We start from the raw sequence: 26,518 nt of genomic DNA on the forward strand, positions 1-26,518 counted from the left end.
AGATTTCACTTTTTGAAAACGTGGCTCTAGTGCAAACACATTCCATTTCAAGTTCTGCAGCTCAAAGTCTGAAATCAATTTCGTAGAATTTGTACCACAGAGCAATGGCTCTTTGTTCATCTTCACAGACTTCATATCTTCAAGAAGTTGCTCTGGTAAAAATAACATAGGTTTCATACCATTTAACTGAGGGCCCAAAGTGAACACAGACTGCACAACGTGTTGCTCTTCCCCAAGGTGGTTCACCAAAAATTGGACTTCTGGAAACTTTGTGTCTGGAGTTAACTCAGAAGATTTCACATCTTGCAAATGTGGTTCGGGGTTGAACAACATAGATTTTGTACCATGAGACTCTGGCCCGGGGTTCATTTCAGAGGGTTTCATGCCTTGCATCTGTGGCCCTGGATTAGACTTTATAGAATTTATGTATTGAAGTTCTGACCCTGAATTCAACCCAGTAGAACTCACACCTTGCAACTGTGCGCCAGAGTTGAACTTTGTTGAGATTATACCTTGAGACTTTGTCCCTGGAGTCAATTCACATTTTACATCGTGTAAATGCTGCACAGGACTGAACATAATAGATTTTATACCTTGAAGTTCTGGCCCCAGATTCAAATCAGAAGATCTCATACCTTTACATTTTGTCCCTGAAGTTAACTCAAGAGATTTTACACTTTGCAAGCGTGGCCCACATTTGCAACCCATAGAATTTAAACATTGTAATTTTGGCTCTGGATTCAACTCAGAAAAATTTGCACACTGCATCTGTGGCCCAGGGTAGCATTCTGTAGGTGCTACACTTAGAAACTTTGACTCTGGACTCAATTCAGATTTCTGACCTTGGCAATGTGGTCCAGGATTGAACACCATAGATGTCTCACATTGATTCTCTGTGCCTGGATTCGCCTCAGATCCCATATCTTGACATGTTTTCCCCGAAGTCAACTCAAAAGATTTTGCTCCTTGCAAGGGTGGTCCATGTTGGCACCCCATAGAATCTAAACATTGTAATTTTGGCTCTGGATTCAATTCAAAAGACTTTGCACACTGTATCTGTGGCCCAGGATTGCATTCTGTGGGTGCTACACTTAGAAACTTTGACCCTGGACCCAATTCAGATTTCAGACCTTGGCAGTGTGGTCCAGGGTTGAACACCATAGATGTCTCACTTTGAATCTCTGCCCCTGAATTTAACTTAGAAGAATTCATACCTTGAAGTTTTGAAACGGAATTTAATTCAGAAGAGTTTGTGCCTTGCAAATGTGGCCCAGGGTTGCATCCAGTAGAATTTACACACTGAAGTTTTGGTTCTGAAATGAATGCAGAAGAATTCACACCTTGCAAATAAGGCCCAATGCAGAGCACTTTAGATTTTCTACCTTGAAGCTCTGGACTAGGATTCAACCCAGAAGACTTTATATCTTGCACCTGTGACCCAGTGTTGAATGGCATATAATTTATACACTGACGCTGTGGCCCTGGATTCTGTTCAGAGCATTTCCCACCTTGTAATTTAGGCTTATGCTTGAATTCCAGAAATTGCTCATCTGGAAGCTTCATTTCTGTGCTCAACTCAGATTTTACCTCTTGCAACTGTGGTCCAGGATTGAACTCAAAATATTGAATACCTTGAAGCCTTGTTCCCAGACAAAAATCAGAATATTTCACATCTTGCAACTGTTGGTCAGGATTGAATCCCAAAGATTTCACATCTTGAAGCTTTGTCCCTTTGCATAATTCTGAAGATTTTATATGTTGCGAATGTGTCCCAGGATTGAACACCATGACTTTTACACTTTGAAGTTCTGGCCATGGATTCAACTTATAAGATTTCTCATCTTGCCACTGCTTTCTACCACTGATCTCAGACAATATTCCACTATGAATCTTTGATTCCAAGGCCAACTCAGAGGGTTTTGCAACCTGAAATTCTAGACCAGGGTTGACCTCTGTAGAGTTCATTAATTGAAGCTTTATATGTTCAGAAGATTTTGCACCTTGCAATTTTGCCTCAGGGTTGAATTCCATAGATTTCACACCTTGAAGGTGTGCCTCTGGTGTCAACATAGACAATTTCCTGTCTTGTAACTGTGGAGCTGATTTAAACCCCAAAGATTTCACATCTTGTACCTTTGTACCAAGAGTCAATTCAAAAGGTTTCATATCTTGCCACACTGGCCTGGTGGTGAACTCCACAGATTCTCCACTTTGAAGCTTTGTCTCTGGTGTTAACTCTGAAGATGTCACACCTTGCAACCATGGAACAACAGATTTCAAATCTTGAAGCCTCCACTCTAGCATCAAATCAGATTTCTCACCCTGTCTCTGTGGTCCAGGGTTGAACTCCACTGATTTCACACCTTGAAGCTTCCTCCTCTGGGTTAAATCAGATTTCCCACCTTGTAACTTCAGTCCACAGTTAAACTCTAAGGATTTCACATCTTGAAGCTTTGTCTCTTGAATCAACTCAGAAAATTTTTTACTTTGTGTCTCTGGTCCAGAGTTGAACACCGATTTCGCTTTCTGAAGCTTTGTCCCTGGGATCACTTCAGAAGATTTCATAACTTGAAAGTGTGGTCTAGAACTTAACCGCTTAGATTTTACATCTGGAAGCTTTATACCCATGATCAGCTCAGAACACTTCATATCTTGTAAGTGTGGGCCTGAGTCCAACTCTACAGATTTCACACCTGGAAACTTCCTCCCCAGAGTCAAATCAGAAGATTTCTCACCTTGTAACTTTGGACTACGTTTCAGTTCTACAGACTTCACACCTTGAAGCTTTTCCCTTGGGATAACTTCAGATGATTTAATACCCTGCAAGTTTGGTCCAGACCTGAAATTCGTAGATTTTACATCTTGAAGCTTTATATCTGTGATTAATTTGGAAGATTTCGTATCTTCCAACTGTGGACCCGACTTGAATTCCACTGATTTCACTTTTTGAAGCTTTGTCCCCAGTATCAACTCAGAAGATTTCACACCTTGCAATGGTGGCGCAGATTTGGACTTCACAGATTCCACATCTTGAAACTTTGAGTCTGAGATTAATTTAGAAGATTTCACTCTTTGCAGTTGTGGCTCAGAGTTGAACACGAATTTCACATTCTGAAGCTTTGATCCCAGAATCAGCTCAGAAGATTTCAGAACTTGCAACTGAGGACTGGGGCTGAATTCTTTATGTTTTACATCTTGAAGCTTTATCTTTGAGGTCCATCCAGAAGATTTCACACCTTGTAACAATGACCCAGGGTTGAAATCTGTAGATTTGACACCTTGAATCTTTGTCCCCACAGTCAATTTAGAAAATGTTGTACCTTGCAACTGTGAGTCAGAGATTAACTCAGTAAATTTCTTATCTTGGGACTTTGTCTCAAGTGGTGACTTAGAAGATTTTAGACCTTGCCACTGTGGCCCACTGTTGAAACCCTCAGATTTCACAGCTTGAAGCTCTGTCTGAAGAGTCAACTCAGATGACTTCATACTTTTCAAGTGTAGTGGGGAGTTCAACTCTATAGTTTTATCACTTTGTAATTGTGACTCTTGGCTTAATACCCCAGATTTCACCTCAGGAAACTGTGGCTCTTTTGTAAGCAATACAGACTTCACACCTTGAAGCTGTGTTCCTGGGGATGACGGTAATGGTTTCACTTCTTGAAACCATGGTCCTGGGATCAACTTAGGAGATTTTCCATCATGCAAGTGAAGCCTAGATTTGAACATCATGGGTTTTATATCACAGAGCTTTGACTTGGAAGTCAGGTCACATGATTTCTTACTTCTAAACTGTAGACGAGGTTTCAAATTGAGACCTTGAGGCTGAGGTTCTTGGAGTGATGCCAAAGATTGTATACCTTGGAGCTTTGGCCTTGGAGTCAATACAGATGACTTTATATCTCTTAACTGTATCAAAGGTTTCAACTCTGCTGGTTTGACACATTGAGATTGCAACCCAAGATTTAGCAGAGATTTCACACCTTGAAACACTGGTGCAGGCATCCACTGAACAGTTCTCATACTTTCAAGCTGTGGCTTTTGGTTTAACTCCACAGTTTTCATACCTTGAAGCTGTGGCTCTGAGGTTGATGCCAAAAATTTTCCTTCTTGCCGCTGTGGTCCTGGGGATAACTCAGGAGCTTTCACACTCTGCGACTGTGGCCCAAGGTTGAACTTCATATATGTTGCACCTTGAATTTTTGGCCCCAGAGGCAATTCAGATGACTTCACATCTCTTAACTGTATTGAAGATTTCAACTCTACAGATTTGACACCTTGAGATTGTGACTCAAGATTTAACCCTACAGATTTCACACCTTGGAACTCAGGTCCTGGTATCCACTGAATACATCTCATACTTTCAGGCCTTGGCTCCTGTTTTAACTCAACAGTTTTCACACCCTGAAGTTGTGGCTCTGAAGTTGACTTTGAGGATTTCACTTGTTGCAGCTGTGGTCCTGGGGTCAACTTGGGAGACTTTATACTTTGCAACTGTGGTTCAAGTTTGAACTCTTTAGATTTTACACCTTGAATATTTGATTCTGGAGTCAATTCAAATGATTTCCTACCTTTCAACTCTAACTCAAAGTTGGGATCTACTAATTTTCTCTCTTTAAATTTTAGCTCTGGAGTTAACTCCCAAGACATCCCATCTTCTGACTTAGACCCTCTCTTCAGTGGCTCTGAATTCACACATTGCTGCTCTGGTGAGATTACAGATATCTCACCAACCTGTTTTGGCCCAGGAGTTAAATTCACAAGTTCCATCTCTTGAAGCTGTTGCCTCGGGGCTAAATCCACAGATTTTACTCCTTGAAACTTTTGTCTTCTGGTTGCAAACGCAGATTTTACTGCCTGCTTCTTTAGCCTTGGGGTCAACTTCACAGATTTTACAAATTGCAGCTCTGGATCTGGAGTCTTCTCTACAGGTTTTAAACTTTGAAGATTTGAACGTGGGGTTATCTCCAAAATTTTCACATCTTGCATTTGTGGCTCGGTAGTCAATTCCTGAGGTTTCATACCTTGTAGTTGAGGCCCTTGGAGCAATGACCTTGGTGCAAAAAACACAGAATTCTCATCTTGCATCCTTTGTCCAAGTTTCAATTCCACAGCTTTCACATCTTGCAGTTGTATCCTTGGGACCAACGTCACAGTTTTTAATCCTTGATTTCTTGAACCCAGAGCCAACTCATCAGATTCCACACCTTGAAGCTTGGAATCTGAGGTGAGTTTCACAGATTTGACATCTTCTATCTGTGGCCCTGAAGTTGTCTCCACAGACTTCTTAACTTCCAGCTGTGGACTTGGGGTTAGCAACGTAGATTTCATACCTCTTGGACATTGTCCTGGAGTTAAGGCCACAGAGTTCACATCTTTCAACTCTGACTCTGAGATCAACAACTCAGATTTCAAATCATGAAGTTTTGAGCCTGGGGTCACCTCTACCGGTTTCGCATCTCCCACCTGTGGCCCAAGGGTTAACACTGTAGATTTGACATTTCCCAGTTGTGGCTTTGATGTTAACTGCATAGATTTCATACTTCCCAAATGTGGCCCTGGTGTTAACTCCACAGATTTCGTATCTTCCAGCTGTGGCTCTGGCATTAGCGCCTCAGATTGTAAACCTTGAAGCTTTGAGATTGGGATCCACTCTACAGGTTTTACATCTTGCAACTGTGATCCTTGGATCAATTCAGAAGATTTCACAACTTGTAACCGTGGTCTTCTGGTCAACTCAGAGTAGTTTACACTTGGCAACTGCGGTCCAGGAGTCAACTCCATAGATTTTGCATCTGGTATCTGTGGCTCTGAGACTAATTTATATGAAATGTCACCTTCAAAGCTTGATATGTGGTCTACTGCCACACATTTTACACCTTGAAACAGTGGCTCTGGTACTAACATCTCAGGCTTAACCCCTTGCTGCTCAGGTCCTGGGGTCAACTTCATAGATTTTACTCCTTGCATCTTTGGCTCTGGAGTGAACTCAAAAAATTTCACATATTGTTGTTGTTGCGCTGAGTTTAACTCTGAAGATTTCACGCCTTGAGGTTGAGTTCCTGATGTCAGATCACAAAATTTGACATCTTGTAGCCATGGCCCCACCTGTTTCACACCGTGAAGCCCTGGAGACATCTTTGCTGATTTAGAATCTTGAAGCCCTAACTCTAGAGTTGTGTCCACAGAAGTCACACTATGAAACAGTGGTCCTGGGGTTTGCTCCCCAGATTTGACACCTTGAAGCTTTGGCCCTGAAGTCAATTCAGAAAATTTTACATCTTGCTGCCCTGGCCCTAGGTTCAGTTCCTCAGATTTCACATCTTGAAATTGTAGTTTTGAGGTCAGTTTGACAGATTTCAAGCTGTGAAACTGTGATCCTTCAACAGACAGAACAGATTTCATATTTTCAACTGGGAGCCCTTGACTTAACTGCAAAGATGACTCTGTTACAAATCCTACGGACTTTATGTCTTGAAGCTGTGTTCCTGGTATAAACTGCACATGTTTGAAACCTTGATGCTTTGGTTCTGGGGTCAAATCAGAAAATCTGATATTTTGCAAGCATGGTCCTGAGTTTAGTTCCATAAATTTCATACTTTGAGGTTGTGATTCTGCAGTCAACTGTACAGATACAGCACTTTGATGTTTTGGTCCTGGGATAGAATCTGACAATTTTATTTCTTGCACTGGGGAAGCTGGGGTCAATTCATCAGATTTCACACCATGATGTGGAGACCCTGAGATTAAATCTATAGGTCTTTCTCCTTGAAGTGGCAGCTCTGGAGATAACTCTGAAAATCTTGCACTATGCAGCTGTGGCCCTTGGAGCTGTGCCTCCTTACTCAATTCCTCTGATATCATGCTTTGTAGCACTGGCTCTTGTATTGGCTTCTCTGATTCTACCACTCTGGTAGTAGTTGACTGTTGAATTAAATTAACATATTTCACATCTTGTAATTTTGGCTGTGGCTCCAACTGCCTAGACTTTACTCCCTGGAGCTGTGGCTCTGGGGTCAACTCCATAACATGTGGTTTTCGTCCTGTAATAAACTGTTTAGATCCTACCACTAATGGGGATGACTCAGAGGTTAACTTCACATATTTCAAATTTTGCAGTAGTGGCTCTGATTTCTCATATTGCATCCCTGGTCCTAAAGTCAACTCCAGAGATCCTTTTTCTGAATATGTTGGTACTGGTATTACCTCCTGGATGTTTTCAACTGGAAATGTTGCCAACCCCACAGTTTCTGTGTTTTCATATTCTGACCTTAGGGGTATCTCTGATGACTCTGTAACTTGAAGATGTGGCTTTAGGGGAGTCATTCCTGTATATTCTCTAACTTGACCTGTTGGTTTTTGTGTTATTGCTACTTGGGGCAAAGCCTCAGAAGTCAGCCTCACAGTTTCTGTATCTTGATAGCCTTGACCTAGAGTCATCTCTGAAAATTTTTGAAAATGTGGCCTAGGCATCACCCCAGCAGTTTTCAAGACTAGCTGTGGGATCAGTTTCACAGATTCTTCCTCTTGTGGGCAGATCTCAGCAGCTAACTCTTCAGGCTCTGTGTCTTGATGCCTTGGTCTGGAAGTTAGACCCACAGATTTCTGTCCTTGTAAATGTGGTTCCATGGTCACTTTCCTTGATTCAACATGCTGTAACTGTGTCTCAGGAATTAACCTACTAGATTCTTCCAGTGGCACGTGTAAATCCACAAAATTATTATCATGCATTAATGGCCCTAGAGTCAACTCCTCAGGTTTTATACTTTTGGACTGTGGTTCTAAGGTCAATGGCACAGATTTCACATTTTGAAATTGTGGTTCCAAGATCAACTCCTCATAGTTCATAACTTCTGAATATGGTCCTAGATTCAGATGAACAAACTTCATACCTTGGGACTCTGGGGTCAACATCTTTGATTTCATACCTTGCATCTCTGATCCTGGTACCAACTCTAAAGATTCTTGTATTGTGTGCTGTGACACTGGAGTATCCCCCATGGCTTTTACACTTTGGAACATTGGCTCAAGAGTACCTTGGAATGACATTGAGTTCATCTGCATAAATTCTGAAGCTTGGCTCAGTGGCCCTGGGGTATTTCCTAAAGATGATTGTATCAACCCCCTAGATTCTTTTGCATGGTGACAAGTGTCAGAGGTAAACTTTGCTTCTGTTTCTGGATATCCTGGCTCTGAGATCATCCTTAAAGATTCTGAAGCTTGATGCCATGGGGTCAATCCTTCAGGTTCTGTGACTTGATGGTTCGGTTTGAGGTTCAACTCTACAGATTTTACTGCTTGAATGTGTGCTCCTGGGATCAGTTCCTCATATTTCATGTCTTCTACCTGTGTCTCAGGAATCAACCTCCTACTTTCTACCATTTGAGGAGTTTTCACATCTTCAAGCAATGGTACTGGAGCTGTCTCCTCAGATCTTACATCTTGTAACCATGGCTTTGGGGCAAACTCCACAGATTTCATATCTTCTTGTACTGGTCTTAGAGTCAACTCCACGGTTTTTATACCTGGAAACTCTGATGGTAGGGCCAAATGAACATATTCCATACCTTGCAACTGTGAACTGGGGGCCAAATCTATAGATTCCCTACTTTGCGACTGTGGTGCTGGGACTAACTCAGCAGGTTTTTCATTTTGTTGTTGTGGTCCCAGGGTCAATTGGATAGATTTCACACCATGAAGCTGAGACCCTGGGGCTGACTGCACAGATTTCTCACTTTGCAGCTGTGGTATGGAGGCCAACTCATCAGGTTTTATACTCTGCAGTTGTAGTTCTGGGGCCAATTCTATAGAGTTCACAGTTGGGATCAGCTGTCCATATTTTACCATTTGTGGAATTGAACCTGTGGTTATGTCTATAGATTTTGTATTTTGCAACTCTAGTCCCAAGATCAGTTCCCCAGATTTCAAATTTTGCAATCCTGGGGATAACTTCATAGAATCCATAACATTAAATTGTGGCATTGGCTTCATCCCCATATACTTCACATCTTGAAGCAGTGATGAATCTTGTAGCATTTCTGTAGATTCTGTGACTTGAGGCAGTGGCTTTTGGCTCATTCCCATAGATTCTGTACCTTGACCCAGTGACCTTGGGATTGTCCCTAAAGATTCCATCATTTGATGGTGTGACTGTGTCACCGCTACAGATTTCTCCATTTGTAGCCAGGTGTCAGATGTCAAACCCGTAGTTTCTGTGACGTGATGGCTTTGCCTTGGACTCATCTCTGAATACTCCAGAATTTGATGCCTTGGGGTCAACCTTGAAGACTCCATGACTTGATGAGGTGGTCCTGGGGTTAATGCCATAGATTCTGTGCTTTGATGATGTGGTTGTGGAGTCATCCCCTCAGAGTCTAGCACTTGAATGCATGACTCAGGAGTTGACTCCAGAGATTCCTTGGCTTGAGATATTAGCCTTGGGGTCAAATCCTGAGTTTCTACAACTTGTGACTGTGGTGCTATGATCATTCCCATGGGTGACCCCAGTGCTGTTGGAGTTACCTTTAGGGAATGTATGGATTGTTGTGATGGCATTGGAATCAATCCTGCCAATTCCATGATTTTAGGTGGTAGCTGTGGAGGTAAGCCCACAGATTCTACCATTCCACGTGGACCAATAGTAGTAGGAGAGCTAGAAGAAGTCAAACCATCTGATTGAGTTGCCCTTGGGGTCAAATTTGCAATTTGAGACTGTGTGTCTGGAGTCAAACCCCCAGATTCTATAACATGTGACTGTGTTGGTGGAATTATCCCCATGAAATCCATAGCTTGTAATAGTGTCACTGGAGTTACTTCCAGGTAATCCTTCACTTGATGCAATGGCCTGGCGATCATTTCAGGTGATTTTACATTTTGACATATTGGCCCTGGAGTAATCTTCATTGGTTCTATGACTTGACTTTGTGGCCTTGATGTTACGTCCACTGATTCCATAACTTTATGCTGTGGCCCTGGGGTCATTTCAACAGTTTCCATGACTGCATGTCGTAGCCTTGGACTCATCTTTCCTGGTTGTATGACTTGCTGGTCCAACAATGTGGTCCTTTTCATTGACTCCATGACTTGATATTGCATCCTTGGGGTCATTCCCATTGACTGTATGATAGGTGGATGTGATTTTTTAATCATCCCCATAGAATCCATGACTTGAAGCAATGCTATAGGAGTTACCTTCACATTGCCTGTGACTTGATTCTGCTGTCTTGAGGTCATCTTCCTGGATTCCATAACTTGCTGCTGAGATCCTGGGGTTACCTCCACTGATTTAACGACTTGATATGATGGGTTTTGGCTTACACTCACTGTTTCCGTGGCTTCCATTGGTTTCACGACTTCATTTGGTGGCCGTGGGAACAAACCCACAGTTTCTATCACTTCTGACTGTGATTCTGGAATCATCCCCATTGAATCCATGACTTGAAGTAATGCCAGTGGAGTAACCTTTATGCTATCTCTGACTTGATATGGTAGCTGTGGGGTCAGCTCCACGTTAGTCACTTGGGTCTTATGCTGCTGTATCCTTTTTTCTGGAAGATCTATGACCCTCTGCTCTACACTAAGCTCTAGCACACGTTTTGGGTCCTTTGGCAGTAAAGTCGTTTCCTCTTGAGCTATGTCAACTCCTAAACTTTTGGGAGGTGGAGTGCCCATTGATGTCATTAAGGGCCTGGATCCAAGGATTTGAGGGCCATCCCCAGGTTGTGACTGCTTACCTGGGATAAGAGTCTGTGAAATTTTTGTTTCTGTTCTGTTTAATCCAGATTCCACTCCAACGTTCATGTGAAGCTGAAATGATGGAAGGTCTGGGGATTCATTGTTGATATTATGCTCAGTGCTTTGATCAATGGGCATAGATAAGTGGATTTGAGGTTTCTCTGGTTCAGGGACTCCTCCTTGTACCTCAGTTAAATAATTCAGCATTGCCCATGATTCCCTCACAGGCAGAGGCACTGTTTGTTCCTGCAAAGTACAAACCTTCCAAGCCATATGTCCCTCTAACTCCCGCCTAGCCAAAGGAGAGAGCTGGAATGGAGCTGACCCTGGCAGTAGTGGTCTCTCTTTGAAAATTGCATTTGGTCTATGATCTGACGTCAAATGACTCTTGCTCCTTCTCTCATCCTTTGTTTTCTCTTCTTGTTTGTGGAGATTTGGGGATTCAAAAAGAGAGTTGATAAAAGTGCTTTGAGGTCTTAAGGATGAAAGAGCTGCCAAATTCTGAAAACGTTTTGATTTCCCAAGCTCTGAGAGCCTAAAAGAAGGCAGGGATGTGCTTTGGTTCCTGAACACAGGAGGAGGTTGATTTTGAGGTAAAATAGGTAAACTGTGGCTCCGGAGTTGCCAAGTTGTTCCTTCAGAAAAGACAGGAAGGTGAGACAGGCTGGAGTCGTAGGATGATCCAGAGGAGATGCTACTGTCAGAAGAATGTTTTGCCTTCTTACAGTCACAACAGGGTAGAACAGGCTCCTGAGCCACAAAGACAGAGGAGGTGGAAGAAGAAATCATATCCTGTGGTTCAGGCAAACCCAATTCCATAAGACTTGATCTAAGAAATAAAGAGAAAAGTTTCTATTTGTTTTGAAACAGGAAAAGGAAAAGTAGGAAAAGGGAAAGATAATGGCCATTTCAAATGCAAAATAATGTGGACTGAGGGAAAACAAACAAATAAAAAAGGTTGCTTTCCCCAACATCAATTACTTATTTATGGAAAGAATTCCTCCACCAGGACAAAGGGAGGCATTTGTCCCCATGCCAATCAGAAATGATTCACAGACCAGTGGTTCTTAAACTTTGTTCGAACCCAGAACTTCCCCCACTACCAAAACTAATTAACTAACCATCTTTCTTCTCCCTCTCCTTCTCCCTCCCTCCCTCCTTCACTCTCTTCCTTCCTCCCTCTTAAAAGCTCTACCACCTTCAACCCCAACCCAGAAACTACTTGACCTTGCACTTTCCAGGTGTTGGACGATCTGTTGAAGACTCCTGTCCATTGACCAGCATACATATTCCTGGGACCACTCCATAGGGAGTCCTGAAAAGCTGGATGCAACAGAGTATGTCAGTGTAATTGAAGTGATATTAAAGTACTGGTAAGGAAAACAATAAGAAGAGAGACTTAGAAAGGATACAGCTATCATAGTGAGGGAAGTAAAACAGAGTCCGAGGTATCTTACTCCTAACTTTTATAGAATTTATCAGTAGGGTAGGCTGAAGAGGGAAAGAATAGACACAGTGAAGATTGACTTTACTCACCATGTCAGGTTAGCTTCAGTGCAACCCATCCTGAGATTGTCTTCCCACTGTGGATCTGGGAGTAGAGGTAAAGAATCTATTAGCGTTATGACTATTGACATCACCTTAGTTCAACCCCTTCATTTTGCAAATAAGGAAACAAAAACAAAGCCATGCCTAAGATCATAAAGCTAATTAGTGGTAGAGCTCAGATTTAACCTAGATCTCATTTTGTTTGTTTGTTTTTTTAAGCTGTAGGATGCTGTCTTCAGCATATAGTAGATGTACCCATTGGAAAGAGCAGGAATAATCATGATAGGGAGGTGGAGTGGGGTAAACAGAGGAATACATATCTTTGGAGGAAAAGATATGTATTATCCAGTGTCTATGCTAGAGAAAAAAGGTACCAAAACTTCCCGCACCAAACTCTTGGTAGTTACCCCTTCTTTGTTCTTCAGTCTCACCATGTTTCTTTCCTGATACTTTGAGCTTTGCACAAAAAGAGATTAGGAAAGGAAGTATGAGGATAGGAAGCATGGAAAGAATTATGGAGCCATTTACATTTCTTTGGAAGTGGAGATGCTAGAAAGAGTAGGACTATTTCTTTCATTTACATAGTCCAACCTTCTTCCTTCCACCTGCTATTAAAGGTTAGAGTCTTAAAGCAGACCCCACAGTTGATTTGTCGTTAGCCTTGAACTGAAGAATAAGATCTTTCTGACCTGTGAATTTCTGGATCTTTTTCAGTTTATGCTGCTTTGAAGTCTAGAAAGGAACAAAAAGAAAAAATAAAATCAGGTAGTACTCTAGGTTAGAGACTTTATTGACAGCGCACTTCATCTCATAGACATAAATATTGATACTGTTGGCATCCATAACCACAGCAACAGTTATGTCATTCATTTATTCATGGATCATTTATTGAGTACTTACTAAGTTCTCAGTATTGTGTAGGGTGCTGGAACTGTAGAGATAAATATGATCCCTGTGTTCTAGGAACTTACACTAGTAGGGAAAATAGATGTCTAAACAGATAAATTACAATACCATGTGGTAAATGCTGTAACAGAAATATAAGTGTGGGGCTTCCCTGGTGGTGCAGTGGTTAAGAATTCACCTACCAATGCAGGGGACACGGGTTCAATCCATGGTCCGGGAAGATCCCACATGGCGCGGAACAACTAAGCCTGTGCTCCACAACTACTGAGCCCACGAGCCACAACTACTGAAACCCATGTGCCACAACTACTGAAGCCCGCACGCCTACAGCCCCTGCTCTGCAACAAGGGAAGCCACCACAATGAGAAGCCCACGCACCACAACAGAGAGTAGCCCCGCTAGCCACAACTAGAGAAAGCCTGTGTGCAGCAACGAAGATCCAACGCAGCCATAAATAAATAAATAAATAAATAAATAAAATAAATCTATATATAAAAAAAAAGAAATATAAGTGTGAGGGAATAAAGAGAACAGTGATTAACTGCCTGGGAGAGAAGGGAAGAATTCCTCAAGAAGCTGCCATTTGTACTGGAGTATGAAGAATCAACAGAAGGTTTTTAGGTGAAGAAAGGGCATTCCAGGCAAGTGGGAACATCACTGAGAAGATTAGAGCATCATGATTGTTAGGTGCACTTTTGCTAAGTAGTGAGAGATGAAGCTAAAAACATAGGTGGAAGCCAGATTATGCCAGATTATTTGGGATTTTTATTTTATCCTGCAGGTCAGAATTTTCCATCCAGTAGTTAATAAAATCCTGGGGCTTCTGCAAGGGTGTTCCAGGTCATTTTAAAGGCATAAATGACATTTGTTACAATTTCAAATAAAACTTTTTTTATTTCTTCCCTTTATATTAGGACATCAGTCTCTGAAGGTATATTAAAAGAGCCTACACAACAATTAGTAGGGAATTCATGAACATGCTCATGATGCAGTAGGCCAGTAGTAGAATAACCCTAGCTGCAGTGGTAGTTTTGAACTTTGGACAGTTTTAAATTGATTTTATACTTAGTCATATATTATTTAATTTATGTCCATAATGGACTGTTGATTAAAAACATAAGCAAAAGGAAAACTGATGTTGAAATACAGGTTGATGTATTTACAAATGATCTTTCTATATATTTATCTCAAAATGATCTCTACATATCATAGACCTAAATAATTTCCCACTAGAAAACACTTGGGAATGCTGAATAAAATACAACAAACATCTTTTTAAATGCAGAATGTAGCTCCTTAAGAAAGTAAGGGAAATCTCCAGGTCAAAAAGCAGAAGAAGAGGCTTCCCTGGTGGCGCAGTGGTTGAGAGTCCGCCTGCCAATGCAGGGGACACGGGTTCGAGCCCTGGTCTGGGAAGATCCCACATGCCACGGAGCGACTAAGCCCGTGAGCTACAACTACTGAGCCTGCGCGTCTGGAGCCTGTGCTCTGCAACAAGAGAGGCCGCGATAGTGAGAGGCCCGCGCACCGTGATGAAGAGTGGCCCCCACTTGCCGCAACTAGAGAAAGCCCTCGCACAGAAACGAAGACCCAACACAGCCATGAATGGATAGATAAATAATTAATTAATTAATTAATTAAAACAACAACAACAACAAAAAAACTGAGTCTCATCCAATGCAAAAAAATAAAAATAAATTAAAAATTTTTTAAAAAGCCTCTATTGGACATACTAGACCTGTTTAAAAAAAAAAATCAGAAGAAAACTGAAAAACAAGAGTGGAAACTAGTTGAGACTTCAATGCCCTAGGTCATTTGCAGTGTCAGCCACTGAGGGACTTAGGTTAACAGTAAGGTGGGGACAAAGATAAGGCCCATGTGAAGTGGGTATTTAAATGAGACCCCAGGAAAAAAAGCCAGGCTTGTCAAATTGCTACACACTTGGTAAAAAGGTGGCTAGAAAAATATCTGCTCACCAGACAAGGAAACTTGAACTCTGGGTGGGAAAAAAAGCCTTCTCTGAAATTTTTAACCAAGAGTCTATCCTCATACTGGTTTGAAATTCTAATTTATATTCCTTGTGTAGTCAGGAACCCTCAAACTGAAAATAAATGTGGTCCTGGGCTGATAATGCCCCTAGGGCAAAAGGCAAAATAAATATAAATCTTGAAAATTGAAGTAGAAGAGGAAAGAGAAGAAAAATAGTTTGAATAACTGTATTAATAAATGTGAAATGCCTAATGCAATAGTTAAATTCTTAGAAAAAATATAAAATATAAAAATTGGGCAAAAAGAAATAGATCATTTGAGTAGAACAATAAGCATGCAAGCAATTGAAATGATAATCAAAGACATTATCCATCAGAGGTAATGAAAGAATTCACCAAGGTTTCTGAATACCAGAAAAACTTATAAATGTCAATAGCATTTCTCTACTGAAGCAAAAAAACTAGAAAAATATAATTTTAAATATGAAAGATATTTTCCACAATAGCAATAAAAATGTTAAAGTATCAAGGTATTAACCAAAAAGAGAGAAGACCATCATGTAGAAGACTATAGAACTCTATTAAAGGACATAGAGCATGATCTGAATAAATGGAGAGACATCCTTGGCTCTGGTTGGAATAATTTTAAATTATAAGGATGTCAGTAGTCTCCCAATTAAATTATACTTAATGCATTCCCAATTCTTTCAGTTGGAATGTTTCAAGGACTTGTAAAACTCTCTAAAATTTATATGGCAAAATAAAGGTCCACTAACAGCTAAGTCAAGCTCAAAAAGAAGAGCAAAGAAAGGACTTGCTGTACCAAAACCTAAGATACACTACAAATGTATGGTAATAGAAACAGGAACAAATAAGTGAATGGAACAAAATAGAGAACTCAAAGAGGGACTCCTGTATATACAGCAACTTAATATGGTAAAGGGAGTTCCATAAATGAATGGGAAAGATTCTTTAGCAAATAGTGATGAGAAAACTGGCTCAATATAAAGAGAAAAATAAAATTGGATCACTTTCTAATACTACATATAGAGGGGAACTCTACATGTATTAAAAACTAAAATGTGAAACGTGAGACTGGAACATAAAAACAAAACAAAAAAAAAAGGAGAAAATCTTTGTGACCTAGGGCACAGGATATCTTCTTAAAGAAAACTTCAAAAGTACAAACCAGAAGGGGAAAAAAAAATCCAGTAGAAGACTCTACCATATCCAGCTGGAACCTCAAAATCACAAATCTGCCCCTTACTCCTAACCTCAGGGAACTACAGGAAAAGTTGCCTTGACACTGAGAAGTTCAGAGGACTGGAGGGAAGTCCCTGAGAAGTTGTAACTGCAGGTTGACTTTTGTGTAATTTTCAGCTTAAGTTCACATCATCTGCATGGTCCCGCAAGCCATGATCTTGAAGTGGTCCTGGATCGATGGTGCCATAGTCTAGAGCAAACGAGATACTCTCTGAGGAAGATCTTCATCCTAAGCTTCAAAAAACTACCGTGAATATTGCATTTCATTAAACATCTAAGATACTACCAATTATAAAATGTACTATATTCTACATGCCACTGAGAATTTTTTTTAAACCCTGCCAATTAAATTATAAAACAACATCAATTGCAAGCCATATCCCAATTTCAGAAAGGTCAAATATTTCAAAATAAGCACATGTGCAGAAACAACAGAAAGCAGAAACAAACCTACAGAGATGTCAGGTATTGGAATTATCAGATCTAGATTAGAAAACAACAATGCATATTACATTTAAAGAAATAAAAGACAAGCTTAAATATATTTATAAGGAACAGAAAACCATAAAAAGTGATGTAGCAGATTTGAAAAACAATCAAATGTTATTCTAGATATTAAGAATGCAGTACTGAAATTAAAACCTCAGTGAATGAGTATAACAGTGTTGATGAAATTCTTCTGAATAGAGAGTTGGATAAGTATGCATACTGAAATTTCTGGAGTAACCACTAAAAGAATAGAAAGAAAGTATATGAAGGGAAAAAATGGAGAGAAAAAAACCAATCTAGTATTTCTGTTCATGACAATGGTTTGAATCCTGTGAACGAAAACAACTAGAAAAGATTGACAAAAAAATTTTTTTTAAACATCTGTTTGAAGTCATTGGAGAGCTATCAAGGCATCAAGGATGAGAGGAGCCAAGATCTCAGAGAAAAAGGAAGTGTAGAGAAGGGAGCCCCGATTTCCTCCTCAAAGCATTTGACAATTCTCAAACCATGGCTGAAAGGCTAAAAATCTAAGCAGAGTATTCAGTAGTTTTATAGGGCTGATAGACAAAAACTGACTAGGGGCCAAGGAGGAGGGACCCTAATAGAAATCCCAGGCTTTCAGTCGGAACCCCCAAATGGCCATACCTTGGAATAAAAATAAACCGGAAATAAACTAGGCTCTAAAATTGAAGCTCAGCCTCCAATGAGTTTAATCCTTGACTGGATTAAGATGATCTTTCCCTATTCTAGATGACTTCCAGAAGCAAAAATAATTCTGTTGTCTGAAGGAAAGTAACTTTATCCAGAGCTTTGAATTATGTCTTCAACTTTACATTTAAAATATCTGATACTCAATTAAAAATTGCCATGTATACTAGAAGATAAGACTGAATGAAAACTAAGAGACAAACACAGGCAGTATAAACAAATTCACAGGCAATCCAGATATAGTTAAAAGACATGGTGTTTAAAATATATGTGATTTATGTGTTCAAGAAATTAAACGACAAGACGGAGAATTTTGATAAAGAACTAAAAGCTATTTTTAAAAATCTAATGGAAATTCTAGAACAACAACAACAAAAGAACTAAAAATGGGTATAACAGCAGATTAGACACAACTGAAGGGAAGTCTGAAGAAAATATTCATATTGAAGCATGGTGAGAAAAAAAGGAGAAAAAAATAGATATAAGAACCAAGAAACGTGGAGGACAAAGTGATAGGAATCCCAGAAGAGAAGGAGAAAGAGAATAGAGCAGAAAAATATTTGCGAAGTTAATAGTGCAGGGGTGTATATGGGAATTCTCTGTACTTGCTGCTCAATTTTGTTGTGAACCTAAAAACTGCTCTAAACACTAAGGCCTATATTCAGGAAAAAAAGTTTATAACTAAGAACTTTACAAAACTGAGAAAGCCTGAGATTCAAGCCATAAATGCAAGAAGTGTTAGGAAGCAATGTAAAGACAAAGAAAAGCCAAACTGAAGTACATTATACGGTGCTGAAAACCAAAGACACAGAATTTTTAAAAGAGCAAAAAATAAAGGACACATAACATTCAAAGGAGCAATAAGATCAACACTTCATATCTTTTTAGAAATAATGGAATCCAGGAAACAATGGAATGACATCCTTAAAGTGTTAAAAGAAAATAACTACCTGGACCTCTATACTCAGTGAAACTATCCTTCAAAATTTAAGGTGAAATAGAGGCATTTTCAGTCAAACAAAAACTGAAACTAGGGACTTCCCTGGTGGTCCAGTGGTTAAGAATCTGCCTTCCAATGCAGAGGACATAAGTTCGATCCCTGGTCAGGGAACTAAGATACCACATGCCGTGGGGCAACTAAGCCCACGCACCACAACTACTGAGCCCATGTGCCACAATTAGAGAGCTTGTGTGCTGCAACTACAGAGCCCACGCGCTCTGGAGCTTGTGCACCACAACTAGAGAGAGAAGCCTGCATGCCTCAACTAAGACCCGATGCAGCCAAAAATAATAAGTAAATAAATAAATAAATATTTTAAAAAGAAAAACAAACTATTCATAGAATTCCCAATTGCTCTAGCTAAACAATGTTGGATAGAAGTGCTGAAAGCAAGATATATCCCGAGAATCCTAAGGTAGTTCAACGTAAGGAAATAAATCAACGTAATATACCACATTAATAATAAGAAAGGGTAAAAACTGACATGAATATCTCAATTGATACAGAAAAAGCATTTGACAAAATCCAACACCCATTCATGATAAAAACACCAACAACAATTTAAACTAGGAATAGAAGGGAACTTCCTCAACATGATAAAAGGCATTTATTAAAAAAAACAAAACAAAAACCCACAACTAATGCTGTACTCAATAGTGAAAGACTGAAAGCTTTCCCTCTAAGATGAGGAACAAGATAAGGATGCCCACTTTCCATATATCTGGACAAAACTATAATTCGAAAAGATACATGCACTCTTACGTTCATAGCAGCAGTATTTACAATAGCCAAGACATGGAAACCACCAAAATGTCCATCAACAGATAAATGGATAAAGAAGATGTGGTATATATATACACAACTGAATATTACTCAGACATAAAAAAGAAATAATGCCATTTGCGGCTACATGGATGGACCTAGAAATTATCATACTAAGCGAAGTAAGTCAGAAAGAGAAAGACAAATACCATATGATATCACTTATATGTGGAATCTAAAATATGATGCAAATGAACTTATCTACAAAACAGAAACAGACTCACAGACATAGAGAATAGACTTGTGGTTGCCAAGGCTGGGGGTGGGGGAGGGATGGATTGGGAGTTTGGGACTAGCAGATGCAAACTATTATATATAGAATAGATAAAAAACAAGTTCCTATCGTATAGCATGGGGAACTATATTCAATATCCTGTAATAAAACATAATGAAAAATAATATGAAAAGAATATATATATACATATATATGTATATAACTGAATCACTTTGCTGCACACCAGAAACCAACACACCATTGTAAATCAACTATACTTTAATTAAAAAAAAAAAAAAAGGTTGCCCAATTTCACTACTTCTCCGTAACATTGTACCGGAAGTTCTAACCAGAGCAATCAGGTAAGAAAAAGAAATAAAAGACATCCAAATTGGAAAGGAAAAAGTAAAATTATCTCTATCCACAGATGACATAATCTTACTTACAGAAAATCCTAAAGAATATATACACACGAAAAATTATTAGAGCTAATAAATAAAATTAACTCTAACAGTTACAGGATACAACATCAACACACAAAAATAAGTTGTATTTCTACACACAGTGAACAATCTGAAAAGAAAATTAAGAAAATAATTCCATTTTTTAGCATCATAAAGAATAAAATAACTGATTCACTTTGTTATAAAGCAGAAATTAACACACCATTGTAAAGCAATTATACTCCAATAAAGATGTTTAAAAAAAAAAGAAGAAAATACTTAGGAATAATTTTTTTACTGGAGTATAGTTGACTTGCAATATTAGTTTCTGGTGTACAGCATATAGTGATTCAGTATTTTTACAGATTATACTCCATTAAAAGTTATTACAAGATAATGACTATAATTCTCTATGCTATACAATATGTCCTTGTTGCTTATCTGTTTTATACATAGTAATTTGTATCTCTTAATCCCATACTCCTAATTTGCTCCTCCCCCCTTCCCTTTCCCCTTTGGTAACCACTAGTTTGTTTTATACATCTGTGAGTCTGTTTCTGTTTTATATATACATTTGTTTGTATTATTTTTTAGATTCCACATATAAGTGATATCATACAGTATTTGTCTACTTAGGAATAAATTTAATCAAGGAGAGGTAAGACTTGTACACTGAAAATTACAAAGCATTGTTGAAGAGATTAAAGAAGACTGAAATAAATGGAAGGACAACCTTAATAATGGATGGGAATATTTAATTTTGTTAAGATGACAATACTCATAAAGCAATTTACAGATTCAGTGTAATCCTATCAAAATCCCAATGTCTTCTTTTGCAGAAATGGAAAAAATTATCATAAAATTCATATGGAATTATGAGGGACCCTAAGTAGGCAAAACAAACGTGAAAAAGAAAAACAAATTGAAGGACTAACACTTTCTGATTTTAAAACTTTCTACAAAGCTACAATAATCAAAACAGTGTGGTACTGATATAAGGATAGACATAGAGATCAACAGGATAGAACTGAGAGTTTAGAAATAAACTCTCATATTTACAATCAATTGATTTTCTATAAGGGTACCAAGACCATTCAATGGGGAAAAAATAATCTTTCAACAAATGGTGCTGGGACATCTGAATAAACATATGCAAAAGAATGAAGTTGGACCCTTCATATTATTTACAAAAATTAATTCAAAATGTATCAAAGACCCAGATCTAAGAGCTAACACTGTAACATTCTTAGAAAAAAACTATGGTTGTGATGATTAGTTTTATGTTAACTTTATGTCATGATGGTTAATTTTATATGCTAGGCAGTGGTGCCCAGTTGTGACCAAACACTACTCTAGATGTTGCTGTGAAAGTATTTTTAAGATGTGATTAACATCTAAAATCAGTAGACTTTAAGTAGATTGCTTTCCATAATGTAGGTGGGCATCATCCAATTAGTTGATGGCCCTAGAGCAGAGAGTGAGGTATGTTTCCTGAAGAGGAAGTAATTCTGCCTCAACATTGAAACAGAGAAACACCCTGAGTTTTCAGCCTGCCATAAGAATTTCTGATTTGTCTCTCTCATATATATGTGTGAATGTGTGAGTGACTGTGTGTGTTTGTGTGTGTGTGTGTGTTGTGTGTTATAATAAAGAACATATCTGGTGTTTGTCTCGGGTTCCTGGCACAGAGCTTCAAAAACCCTTGGAATTTCCTGAGTGATATGAATGCTTTTGCCATGTTAATGGAAAGAAAGAGGGATTACTTCTCCCTTTACTTTAGGTGCCTGGAATAACCTCGATTCTAAAATCTGTTAAAGTGCTTCCCTGGTGGCGCAGTGGTTAAGAATCCACCTGCCAATGCAGGAGACACGGGTTAGAGCCCTGGTCTGGGAAGATCCCACGTGCCGTGGAGCAACTGAGCCCGTGCGCCACAACTACTGAGCTCTCGTGCCACAACTACTGAAGCCCACGCACCTAGAGCCTGTACTCTGCAACAAGAGAGGCCACTGCAATGCAAAGCCCACGCACTGCAACAAAGAGTAGCCCCCACTCACTGCAACTAGAGAAAGCCCACACACAGCAACGAGGACCCAATGCAACCAAAAATAAATAAATAAAATAAATTTATTAAAAAAAAAGAATACAGATGCAAAACCTCTAAACAACATATCAGCAAACTTAATCTAATAATATAGAAAAAGGATCATGAACAACATCAGAAACATGTCATAATTATTCCAGGAATTCACAGATGGTTTAATATTTCAGAAATTAATTGTAATTCAGCACATTAATAGAATAAACCAGAAAAGCCATATAAGCATCTCAATAGAAGCAGAAAAATCACTTAAAATTCAACACCCATTCATGCTAAAATTCTTAGCAAACTAGAAATAAAAGGGAAATTTCTTAATTTAATAAAGAATATTTATAAAAATCACATAGCAAACATTATACATAAATGGTGAGTTAAGGAAAACTTTCTTTTATATAAAAAAAGAAGGTAAAGATCTCCACTGTCATCACTTCTGTTGAACATTGTATTTGAAGTCCTAGTCAGTGCAAAAGAGCAAGGAAAAGAAATAAAAGGCATAAGAATTGAAAAGGAAGAAATAAAATTATCATTTTCAGACAATATGATTGTATAGAATATCAAAATATGCTTTTCGAAAAGCATCTATAGATAAGTTTTTAGGAGTGATAAGCAAATTTAGCAAGGTCTCTGAGTGAAAGATCAATATAGAAATATCTACTTATTTCCAAGTGTCAGCATCATTTAGAAGATGATACTTAAAATACCACACCAAACCAAACATTGTGAACCTCCTGATGATCATCATCACCTATGAAATAATCTTGCCCCCCAATAAACGAAACTAATTTTGATAAGTCTTAGATCCAACTTTCTCATTTACAAGAAACACAGAAGAAAACAAAACATGATAAATGACAACATGGGCATTTAATCAGCAAAATCTTGCTTGCAAAACTCTAGAGGGCAAATGATCCCTTTCTTTTACACATAAATGGAAAGAATGAAAGAAAAAAATAAAGGTGGGGAATCTACAAATTAGAAAGAACTTAAGAAGCACACCAACCAATCTCAATATGTGGGCCCTATTTGATCTTGAGTTAAACAGACTATAAATAATAATTTATATCATTTATGAGACAATCAGAATTTGAATACTGATGGATATTTGATGGTATTCAAGAATTATTGTTCCATTTTTAGGCATAATAATGATATTGTGGTTAAGTATTTTCAAAGAGCTCTTAACTTCCAGATATACATATTTAATTATTAATGAAATTTTATTATCTGAGATTCACTTCAAAATAACATGGTAAGAGAGTTAAACCTGGGTGATGGATTCATAGAGTCATTATACACTTCTATGTGCTTTTGATTTATGAAAAGTTCCCTAATAAAAATGAAAAAAAAATCATTTACTGTAGCTTCAAAAAACCCTTTTTATTGAAAACTAAATATTATTGGAAGAAATTAAGAAGACCTAAGTAAATGGAGATACAAACACATTCATAGGTCAGAAGATTCATTATTTTTAGGAAGTCAATTATTCTCAATCTGAACTACAAATTCAATGCAATTTCAATCAAAATCCTGAATGTTTTTATGTGACAATTAACAGGATGATTTAAAAATTTATTCAATGACCTAGAATAGCTAAGGCAATTTTGAAGAAGATCAAAGTTGGAATACTTACAAGACCAAATTTCAAGACTTTCTACAAAACTATATTAATGAAGACAGTGAGGTATCAGTGCAAGGATAGAAAATAAACCAATGTAACAAAGTATAGAGTCCTGAAACAGACCCATACTTATATATAATTACCTGATTTATGACAGGGTCACCAATGCAATTCAATGAGAAAATGATGATCATTTCAATAAATGGTGTTGGAAGAAAGGACCAGGATTTTAGGGTGAGGTGGTGAGGCATAGTCATGTAAGTGCAGGGTCAGATTTAAAATTCTGATATTTTGTTCATCATAGATTTTCCACGTTAAGTTTGATTTTTTAATAATATTGCATTAAATATTGTCTTGATTACTTTTATGGTGACCCTTAAATTTTGTGCCCAAGGTGAGTGCCTCACTCATCTCACCCTAGTCCCTGCCCTACTGGAGGAATTGGATATCTATATGGGAAAAAAGAGAACTTTGATCCCTACCTTACATCATACACAAAAAGTAATTTGAGATGGATCATAGATCCAAACCCAGCTTCTAGAAGAAACATAAAAGAATATCATCATAACCTGGGGGTAGGCAAAGATTTCTCACACTGGAAACAAACCAGAAAAATCACTAAGTATAAAAGCAAAAATTGATAAATTAGATTTTATTAAAATTATGAACTTTTGTTCATTAACACACCATTGTGAGTGAAAAGGTAAGCCACGGTGTGGGAGAATTTATTTTTAATACCTATAACTGACAAAAGACTCATATCCATAATATTCAAAGAATTTCTACAAATAAGTAAAAGGCTGACAAACCAATCCTTATAAATGGGCAAAAGAATTGAGAAGATGTTTCGCAAAAGAGAATTTCCAAATGGCCCATAAACACGAGAAATTTTTCAATATCATTAGTCATCAGGGAAATGTTCATTAAACCACAATGCAATATCAAACACACTCGTTAGAGTGACTAAACTTAAAAAGATACAATGCCAAGTGTTGGCAAGAATGTGGAGAAACTGGAACTCTCATACTCTACTCATGAGAGTGTAAACTGATATAATCACTTTAGAAAACTGTTCAGCATCATCTACTAAAATTAAACATGTATACCACATTCCCAAGCAATTCCTCCCCTACTGGAAATAGGGTTCCACATCAACAATGTGTCATTTGCAGTTAACATCCTGAAACCTTATCTTGTCATATAAGTATAAATTTTTTAAGTATAAAAAATAAACTACTGGCTTTTTGAAATGCAGTATGCAAGAATTACAGCCACTGGGTCATGAAAGCAAATTTTGGGTCTATTTTTCATGCCACAACAGGTAGTTAAATTTCATTCTACGTTTCAATATACATTAGGTCCCCAAACTAACAAGCATGACATAATGTCACTTAGAAATTCATTGTCGACCACATACATGAATCTCAAAAACATGCTCGGCAAAAGAAGCCAGATACGAAAGAACATACACTATATGATTCTAGTTTTACAAGTTTCAAGAATAGGCAAAACTAATCCATGACAACAGAAACCAGACAGGATGTTGCCTTTGAGTGGAAAAAAAACAAACTAGAAAGGTATACTAGGGAACTTTCCAGGATTATGGCAATGCTGCACCTTGATTGAGGTGTTAGTTAATGGGTGTATAAATTTATCAAAACTCAACAAACTGTACGCTTGATTTCTGTGCATTTTACTGCATGTAATTACAGGTATCCTCCACTTTTTGAAAATTTGCTTTATGCCACTTCCATTTTAAGAAAGACCTACATTAGTACCTGTTTTTGTTAACTGAAAGAAATCCGAGAGGATTTTTGTTTTTATGAAAAAAAAAGGCAAAAAGCATTCAGCATTCATTTGTTTTACAGCAAGCTGTTAAAGAGGCAGCACACACCCCAGCAGTGAGAATGGCACTGCCAAGCTTCTTCCCTGGGAACTACATTCAGCATCGCAGCACCTAGCCGTCACAGCTTTTGAGCTGTGTCTGGGAGCATCTGTGCTTTATCTCAATTTACTTTGTGCATCCATTAGCAAGATGTGTCCTAAGGTAATTGCTCCTTCTCTTTGTGTCATTTTGGCTTACAAAAGGTTTCACAGGCTCACTCTACTTTTGGATAGCCGGGGGAACCTGTATACCTGAATAAAAAGTAGAATTGTTGACAAGAAACTTCTTCTTACATAAATATGTAGTGAGAAATATTTTTATTTTATGTAGAAAGTGACATTGTGTAATTTACACTCTACTTTGTTTTTATCGCTGCATCCTTTTGGGAAAGAGACTAATGTTTCCCCTCACCAAAGAAGGTAGCCAGGACTTTGTTCTTATAGTCTTGGTTCTCCTAATCCACAGTAGGGAGTTAGTTTTTTGGTGCCGAAATGATTGCCTGGAACCTCCAATATATGATATGTCTCAATATATGAGACAACCCTCATATAAGACTAGGCCTGTGGAGGATTTTAAGCTGAATTGTGCCCGAGGTTTAGTGTTTGGTGCTTCTAGAATTAAGAAGAGGTCAGCTGACTCCCTGAAACTGGGAAACAGCACTGACACTGCAGGTTTGCTGTGTAGTGGGCCCTGAGCCTGATGAAATTTATTCCTCCTGGTCTTAAGAGCTCAGATATAGTGGACTGGGGGCCTTGGCAAAGGTCTCTGTGACCAAACTTGACACACAGCCACAATTTTTGCCTTC

At 38.4% G+C, this 26,518-nt stretch overlaps 1 protein-coding gene across 1 annotated transcript in view; it reads right to left on the reverse strand.

Annotated features, from left to right (window-relative positions):
- The window catches only part of C12H2orf16 (chromosome 12 C2orf16 homolog), a 33,435-nt gene that overhangs the window by 2,913 nt on the left and 4,004 nt on the right, over nucleotides 1-26,518 (reverse strand). The window contains exons 2-8 of the mRNA XM_057557897.1: nucleotides 12,935-13,011; nucleotides 12,268-12,324; nucleotides 11,959-12,054; nucleotides 9,729-11,560; nucleotides 7,849-8,591; nucleotides 3,237-7,308; nucleotides 843-2,987 (exon numbers count right to left, since the gene is read on the reverse strand). Coding sequence (XP_057413880.1) covers nucleotides 843-2,987; nucleotides 3,237-7,308; nucleotides 7,849-8,591; nucleotides 9,729-11,560; nucleotides 11,959-12,054; nucleotides 12,268-12,324; nucleotides 12,935-13,011 — 9,022 coding nt within the window. The remainder of the gene's footprint in view (nucleotides 1-842; nucleotides 2,988-3,236; nucleotides 7,309-7,848; nucleotides 8,592-9,728; nucleotides 11,561-11,958; nucleotides 12,055-12,267; nucleotides 12,325-12,934; nucleotides 13,012-26,518) is intronic.

Source organism: Balaenoptera acutorostrata, chromosome 12 (assembly GCF_949987535.1).
Source record: "Balaenoptera acutorostrata chromosome 12, mBalAcu1.1, whole genome shotgun sequence".
NCBI lineage: Eukaryota > Metazoa > Chordata > Mammalia > Artiodactyla > Balaenopteridae > Balaenoptera > Balaenoptera acutorostrata.